The sequence below is a fragment of the Microtus ochrogaster genome, unplaced genomic scaffold, assembly GCF_000317375.1.
Source record: "Microtus ochrogaster isolate Prairie Vole_2 unplaced genomic scaffold, MicOch1.0 UNK31, whole genome shotgun sequence".
In the NCBI taxonomy this organism is placed as follows: Eukaryota; Metazoa; Chordata; class Mammalia; order Rodentia; family Cricetidae; genus Microtus; species Microtus ochrogaster.
Window position 1 is genome coordinate 2511411 of NW_004949129.1, and position 8976 is coordinate 2520386.

An 8976-nucleotide genomic window follows, 5' to 3' on the forward strand; every position below is an offset into this window, starting at 1 on the left:
GAGAGAGAGAGAGAGAGAGAGAGAGAGAGAGAGAGAGAGAGAGAGAGAGACCTGGGAATTGAGCATAGTTCCTAGGTAAGCACTTTATCTCTGACCTGCAACCCAAGCCACTAGCCATAGCAGACTAAAGGCACAGATGTGTGCATGTGTTTGTAATTTATTTCCTTAGTCATGGTCTCACTATGTGGCTCTGGCTGTCCTGGAACTCATTACGTAAACCAAAATGGCCTCAAACTCAGAGATTTGCTGCCTCTGCCTCCCAAGTGCTCGGATTAAAGGAGTCCATCATTACACCCAGCTTTTTTATGAGTATTTTCAGTTTAAATTTATGGACTAGTTTCCTGGAAAGTGACTTTAGAAATCAGATTATTATTTCAGTAATATTTACTAATCTCTTTTAAACAGATAAAAGTTAAAGGTGTCATTTATTAAGTTTTATACTATGTGCCAGACACTGTCCTAAACAGTCTTCATGAATTATCTAATTAAAACTTATAGCCACCTTAGGCTCTTACCACATCCCTCAGGACTACCTGAAAGTCATATGCTGTATCCCAGGCCGCCAGCACCCAGAGTCTAGGACCCTATTGACAATCTTACAAAACACCTTTTTCCATTTGTGTTGTACTTTCTATCTTTGGATTAAGTATTAAGATATGCATTCATGTAAAATTCAAAAGGAACAAAATATTTATAAAGTAAAAAGTCTTCCTCCCAGGCCTACCTCCCATCCTCTGATTTCCTTTCACCAGAAATAACCACTGCTTAGCAATTTCTCTCATTCTAGAAGGAATAAAGTTAAATCGTGGGGTGCTGGGATTGAAGACTATTTTTGATGTGTGTAGGTCTGGAGAGATGATCAGCAGATACAGGTTAGCTGTTCTTCCAGGTTTAGTTCACAGTATGCATACAGTGACCGATAACCATCCCAGCTCCAGTTGAAGGAGGTCCTACAGCCCTCTTCTGACCCTCTTGGGCATCAGGCACACACATAGTACATATACATATATGCAAGCAAAACATTTATACACATAAAATAAAATAAATCTAAATTTTTAAAAAATTTGTATTTGTGTCACTGTAAGAGTGACAACTTGTAGGAGCTGTGCTCCCTCCAATGCACTGTACCTGATGAGCCATCTCACTGTCCTAGAAGATTATTTTTTTAAATATTTTATTATTTATTATGTATACAATATTCTTTCGGTGTGTATGCCTACAAGCCAGAAGACTCCATTACAGATGGTTGTGAGCCACCATGTGGTTGCTGGGAGTTGAACTCAGGACCTTTGGAAGAGCAGGCAACACTCTTAACCTCTGAGCCATCTCTCCAGCCCCCAGAAGATTATTTTTTAAACCACTGAAATCCAGTTATTTTAAGGATTTATATGGGAGGCTAAGCGTGTGGCGAACACCTTTAATCCCAGTACTCAGGCAGAGGCGGAGGCGGAGACAGAGGCAGAGGCAGAGGCAGAGGCCAGCCCAGTCTACCTAATGACTTCTAGGTCAGTCAGGGTTATATAGTGAAACCTTGTAAATAAATAGTAAAAAGTAGGTAAACAATTAATAAAGTACATGAATAATGAATGTATATAGTTGTATGCTTTTTAAATCTACGTTTTATATGTTTGTATATTTTCATATGTTCCAGACAGTTATTAAATTTTGTCTGTTTTTTCATTTGTTGAAAAACAAGCAAGTTATAATTAATTGCCATATTAACATAATATCATTATCAGTTGTAAGCAATATCGAAATGGCAGGTGTAAAAGTCTTAGTTACTGTAAAACCAAGCCACAGAGGCTGAAAGATGATCTAGTAGGTGAAAGTAATTGATGTGTAAGTTTGAATTCCCAGCACCCCTGAGTAAGAAGCTTCCATTGTCATGGTGACCTGTAATCTCATCCATGAGGCTTGCTGGCTGCTAGCATAGCCAAAAACTACAAGTTCCCCTGTCTCGAAAAAAAACAAACTACAAGTTCTAAATTTGGTGAGGGAGTGTCCCAAAAAAATAGGAGCATATAGAGGAAGACACCTGACACCCTTCTGTGCTGTGTGGGTGGGTTCTTTGGTCATACACACACATATACACAAAAATTAATTAATAGTTAGTTTAGAGCCGGGCGATGGGAGGCAGAGGCAGGCGGATCTCTGTGAGTTCGAGACCAGCCTCGTCTACAGAGCTAGTTCCAGGACAGGCTCCAAAGCCACAGAGAAACCCTGTCTCGAAAAACAAAAAAACAAAAAAAAAATAGTTTAGAGTGTGATTTAATTTAAGTTTAAAAACTGATTCACAAAACCAGGACTAGAGTCCCATTACTCAAACTTCCTACAGGCAGAGCTAGGGTTTGAGGCCACTGATAGCACAGTGGAGAGAGAGATACAAACTGAGAGAGCTATAGAGATCAGCTAAGAATACTTGATGTTCTTGCAGAACACCAAAGATTGGTTCCCAGCAGCACAGCAGGGCAGCTCACAATTGTCTGTAGCTCCACTCTTCTCGCTTCCACAAGCACCTTCACTCATGTGACATAACCTCACAGAGCCACATACATACATACACAACAATAAAAATAAATTTATAGAAACCTTAAAATTTTTCTGGGTATTTGTGGCACATGAACTCAGGAGAGGCAAGCAGATCTCTGAGTTCGAGGCCATCCTCACTACATGGTGAGTTCCAGGATCTTGAAAAAAAAAACAATAAATAAATAAGTAAAACTTTCTTCTAATGAAAAAGAAGCAAGATTTTGGAGAATTTCTAGGTTGTGACTATATAGATTTCTTGTGAATTGAGAGCAAAAATTGCACATCACGTAGATCATATACTTCAAACAGCCTGTTTTTCCTAGGAAGTAGTGGCTTACCCTTCCAATCTGTGTCTGAACCTGTGCAATGTTTCTTCTGTTTCCCTCAGACCTTAACAGCAGGTTGGGATGAACTTGAGTGCCACCGTGTTTATAACTTCTTATGTGAGTTGACTAATCTCTCCCGTAAGATGCAGACTGTTGTCTGTAACAAAGCAGGTAAAGAACTTCACTTCAAAGATAATATTGTATAGAAATGAAATGTTAAGAAGAGGTAGCGTTCAAAAGTATACATAAAACAAGTCATGGAGGGGTGGGCTGTAGCTCAGCTGGTAGTGGGTTCGATCTGATCCCCAGCACCACAGAAACTAGGATAGTCTACTTCCTGTTGGTTATTTCTCTGACAACATAGAAGGGACAGGGACAAACTCTAAATCCAAGATGGTGATTCTTCTGGGGAAAGTGATTGGAATTGATAAACTAAAAACTCAACATTTCTAATATTTATTTATTTTAAAACCCCAAAGCAAACATAGATATAAAACTTTGACTAAATTACTTGATTTATATACTGTATTTCTCATTCTATTTTTACTTTTCTCTAAACTTGAAACATTTCACTTTTTAAAAAAGTGATGACTCAGGCCGTGTTGGTGCATGGCTTTAATCTCAACACTTGGGAGGCAGAAGCAGGTAAATGTCTGAGAATTCAAGGCCAGCCTAGTCTACAGAGGGAGTTCCAGGACAGCTGAGGCTACACAAAGAGAAACCCTGTCTTGACACCCCCCCCCCAAAGAAAAGGTGATAGATAAAAAGGCAGATTTATTTATGTCTTTGCCTGTTATGTCTCATGTTTCTTTCCTGCTGAGGATTGAACCTAGGATATTGAATGTGGTACAGTCTACCGTTGGGCAACATTCCTAGCACTAAGAGTTTTCCTAGGGTACTGAATGTGGTGGGGTCTACAATTAGGCTACTTCCCTAGCATCAAGAGTTTCACTATAGGGGCTGGAGAGATGGCTCAGAGGTTAAGAGAACTGACTGCTGTTCCGGAGGTCCTGAGTTCAATTCCCAGCAACCACATGATGGCTCACACCCATATATAATGAGATCTGGTACCCAGAACCCTATATACATAATAAATTAAAAAAAAAAGAGTTTCACTATAGCCGGGCGGTGGTGGCGTATGCCTTCAATCCCAGCACTCGGAGGCAGAGGCAGGCGGATCTCTGTGAGTTCGAGGCCAGCCTGGTCTAGAAGAGCTAGTTCTAGGACAGGAACCAAAAAGCTACAGAGAAATCCTGTCTCGAAAATCAAAAAAAAAAAAAAAAAAGTTTCACTATGTAGCACAGGCTGTCCTCCAACTTAATATGTAGGCCATTATAGCCTCAAACTTACAATCCTCCTGCCTTGACTTGATAACACATTTTTGGGTTTTGTTTGTTTGTTTGTTTTGGGGTTTTGTGGGGGGGTTGTTTTGGTTTGGTTTTTTGAGACAGGGTTTCTCTGTCGCTTTGGAACCTGTCCTAGAACTAACTCTGGATCTGGCTGGCCTCAAACTCACAGAGATCCGCCTGCCTCTGCTTCCTGAGTGCTGGGATTAAAGGCATGTGCCACCACTGACTGATGATAACACAATTTCACATGCATTTCCTCTGATAAAAAACTTCTTCCTAACATATTTAAAATAAAATCTAAGCTACATAAACTAGCCTTCAGATTCTGGTCCCCACCTACTTTCTCAAACTCATTGCACAGACCTTTAATCCCAGCATTCAAGAGGTAGACTCAGTGAATCTCTGTGAGTTTGAGGCCTGGCTGGTCTATGTACTGAGTTCCAGGATAACCAGAACTACACAGAGAGATTCTGAGTCAAAAATAATCAAACTTCCTGTCAACTGTTTTAATCTAACTTGAGCATATTGTTCTTTCTGTTCACTGTGTCTCCAATGTTCTTGATGCCTTTGTCGTATCTCACTGGGAACTTTTTTCATTTTCTCATTTTCCTAATACTATTTTTCTATCTCATGCTTTAAGAGTCAATTTGGGGTCTGGACATATAGTTCAGGTGGTGGTAGAATGCTTTCCTAGCCTGCACCAACACTAAATAAAACTGATCGTGATGATACATACCTATCACCCCAGCACTTTGGAGTGGGAACCAGGTGGGCCAGAAACTCACAGGCATCCTTAGCTATATACTGAGTCCAAGGCCAGCCTGGGATACAGGAGACCCTGTCTAAATACATAAATCTAAAACTATATAAGATTCTGGTAAAATTGAGTATGGATTTGACTTAACCATTATTCAAAGTATTGAAACTAAATAAGGAAAGTGAGCACAAGAAGAAAGCCAAACTCTAAAGTTAGGGCACCTTTTACTTCTTGGTGACTTCCTGTTTATACACTCAGTTTATGATCTCTCTTTTAACCACAGTGGTTAACACCTGGCTCTGATCACTATCCACTATGGAAAAAAAAATGATTTACAACTTTTTATCTATAGGAAGTGCCCGAAAGCTGGAGTTAAGGATTAGACTATTCTGTAGAAATGTCCTCCTTGATCACTGGACACAACGAAGTGATTCTGCATTTTGGTTGACTCGAATATTAAAACCATGGCCAATGGTGAATCAGGCAAGATTGCTATATATTATCTTTGGACCAACATCTCCTCAGGATGGTAAGCACCATTTTTTTTTCAGGGATGTATGTTATATACCTGGTTAATTACTTTTTTTAATTTTATTTTTATTTTATTTATTTATTTTTTTGTTGAAAAAAATTGCCGCCTTCTCCCCGCCTCCCATTTCCCTCCCCCTCCCCCCACTCCTCTCCCCCGCCCCCTACTCCTCGCCCCATGGTTAATTACTTTTACTTTAGGAAGGCTTTTAAAAACTCTACTGGTTGATGCACAGTTTTAGTCCCAGCACTCCTCAGGAGGTAGAGGCATCAGGTCTCTGTGAGTTCAAGGCCAGGGTTTCTCTGTGGCTTTGGAACCTGTCCTGGAACTAGCTCTGTAGACCAGGCTGGTCTCGAACTCACAGAGATCCGCCTGCCTCTGCCTCCCAAGTGCTGGGATTAAAGGCGTGCGCCACCACCGCCCGGCTAAGGCCAGGCTATTCTACACATCTTTTTACCACTCTAGAAGCAATGGGACCTGGAAGAATGGAACCTAAAAATGAGGCAGACTAAAATCTCACACAATAGCCAACTTTATTCAGAACATCAGACAATTTCTAACTCTGAAGGTTATAGAAGAGTCACATGAAGCCAGGCGGTGGTGGTGCAAGGTTTTAATCCCAGAACTCAGGAGGCAGAGGCAGGCAGATCTCTGTAAATTCAAGGCCAGCCTGGTCTACAAAGTGAGTTCCAGGACAGCCAGGGCTGTTACACAGAGAAACCCTGTCTCGAAAAGAAGAAGATTTACATTAGTAAAGTGTTGTATCACAAAGACAAGCCATACATGGTAAAAACATGTTTTTCCACAGAGGCATATAAACAAATAACAGTTTCTATTTGTAATGAATAATCTGAAATAAACTCACTTCTGTCACTACACCTGGGAAAAGCATGAAAACGTATCCCAAGAAAAATTTCATACTTTTGAAGAAACTGAGTCACTCGGCTTGTTTTATTGGAGTTTTCTCACAAGCACTCAGAACTCTTCTCACATTCTTGGACTGTATTCCGACACATAGAGTTCCAGACCAGTCAGAGATGCATAGTGTCCTAGGGTCTATAGCTGTGTAGGGACACCATGGCCACAGCAACTCTTAAAAGGAAAGCATTTCTTTGGGGCTGGCTTACAGTTTCAGAGATTTAGTCCATTATCATCATGGCAGGTGGTGTGCAGGCAGACACAGTGCTGGAGAAGGAACTGAGAGTTCTACATCTTGATTCTCAGACAGAAGGATGTGAACTGTGTCACACGTGGGCATAGCTTGAACATATAAGACCTCAAAGCCTTGGCCGGGCGGTGGTGGCGCACGCCTTTAATCCCAGCACTCGGGAGGCAGAGGCAGGCGGATCTCTGTGAGCTCGAGGCCAGCCTGGTCTACAAGAGCTAGTTCCAGGACAGGCTCCAAAATCACAGAGAAACCCTGTCTTGAAAAACCAAAAAAAAAAAACAAAAAAACAAAAAAACAAAACAAAACAAAAAACAAAAAATAAAAAAATAAATAAAAAAGTGAATGATTCTTAAGGAAGGACACCCTAGCCTTCATATGCATGGACACTCACACATGAAAAGGACAAAACAAATAATAAATAGATAAAAGCACTTCTGTTTTGTTTTGTTTTGAAGCAGAATTGGGGCTTAATAAAGATATGTTAAACCGGGCAGTGGTAGCACACTCCTTTAATCCCAGTACTCGGGAGGCAAAGGCAGGTGGATCTCTGTGAATTTGAGGCCAGCCTGATCTACAAGAGCTAGTTACAGGACAGGCTCCAAAGCTACAAAAAAAACCCTGTCTCAAAACAAATAAATAAATATATGTTAATATATAAAGGGCTGGAGAGATGACTCAGTGGCTAAGAGCACTGACTGCTCTTCCAGAGGACCTAGGCTTGATTCCCAGCACCCACATGGTAGTTCAAAACTATCTGTAACTTCCATACCAGGGCATTCTGACTTCTGCTGGCACTAGGTGTACACATGTTACATAGACATATATGCAGGCAAACATTCATACACATAAAACAATATAAAGCAAAACCTCTATAATCTCCTATATCAAAAATTTAAATTAAAAATATATGTTAATATAGGCTTAAGCAGAGACTTAAGAGAACTCTTTCTTAGAAGAAAGTAACATGGTAACATGGGTGTGGGTTTCTCAGAGAACTGTTGAAAGGAAGACTTAGCAGAGCATGGGTACCAGCTCCTCAGGAGAGAGGCACAAACACACTGTTCTTCAAGTTCAAGTTGCTTGGTTTAGAAATTGTTGCTGTGTTTCATCACAGTTAACAAGAAACTCAAATTTATGATGATATTAGAATTTACATTTTAATGGTGAATGTAGTTTATATAAGTAATAGGATTGTGTAATCCTTTCAATTCTAAACAAATCCTGAAGTCTTTTTCACAAAACTATCTATTCTGTCATAGCCTACTTATTGTTTCAATCCAGGGCAGGTGATTTGGCAGGAAATGGTGGAAGGGCCCACAGATGAATCCAGTCTGAAAGGTTTGGCTGATGCCATTAAGCTGCTGTATGAAACAGGTACCAAAGAGTGGACAGCAGATGATGTTATCAGTCTTGTAGATGAACTCTCAGGTAAAATGTGTATTTACTAATATAGAGTAATAGAAACTTATGCTTAGAATACAGCTATAAAATTATAGAGAAAATCCCCTAGGTAACAATGAAGAGAGTATTAGAAATCACTAATTGCTCAATATGTAGTTTTAAGTATGTTTTGTTACTTACTGCTCTGAAACATTTTTAGTTTTATGTTTGTGTATGTGTAGTATGTAAATACATGTGGTTTAAGAATGTGTTTATTTCAATTTGCAATTTTTTAAATTAAATTTGTTCTTTGGCAATTTCATGCATTTATATATTCTGATTACTCTTGCTCTTTGCCCTCTTTTAGCTCCCTCCCCCCATAGACTCCCTTCCTCCTCCCTATAAGACTTTCTCTCTATCATGTCTTTTTGTTTTGTGACTCACTAAGTTTAACCAGGTCTGTCCACATGAAACTGTCAGTCGGAGCCTGGTAGACTCCCCAGTGGGTACACAACTGAAACAATGTCTCCCATTGCTATAGCATCCTTCAAAGCCAACAGTTCCCCAGGAGGGATTCAATTCCCAATTTTATATATAATATAATTAGGTCACTTCATAGTTTAATGAGTTTTCTTGCTCTCATTTACAAGTTCTCACACATACATACCTTCTAGATTATATAAAAGCCCTCTGGTGCTGTATGGGAGGGTTAAGTAGTTACTCTGACGTTTACAAAGACTTTGTCCTTACATGTCATGTCACTTTGCCTGCTGAAGAATGTGTAGAAAAATTGATTTGACTCAGCTATGGCAGCACAATGGTAAACACAATGCCAGGCGGTGGTGGCACACACCTGTAATCCCAGCACTCGGGAGGCAGAGGCAGGCAGATCTCTGTGAGTTCGAGGCCAGCCTGGTCTACCAAGGGAGTTCCAGGAC

At 40.2% G+C, this 8976-nt stretch overlaps 1 protein-coding gene across 1 annotated transcript in view; it reads left to right on the forward strand.

Moving 5' to 3' along the window:
• Fbxo47 (F-box protein 47) overlaps nt 1-8976 on the forward strand; it is a 28298-nt gene that overhangs the window by 15854 nt on the left and 3468 nt on the right. Inside the window, exons 6-8 of the mRNA XM_005368307.3 lie at nt 2918-3026; nt 5314-5490; nt 7940-8086. Of these exons, the coding sequence (XP_005368364.1) occupies nt 2918-3026; nt 5314-5490; nt 7940-8086 (433 nt within the window). The remainder of the gene's footprint in view (nt 1-2917; nt 3027-5313; nt 5491-7939; nt 8087-8976) is intronic.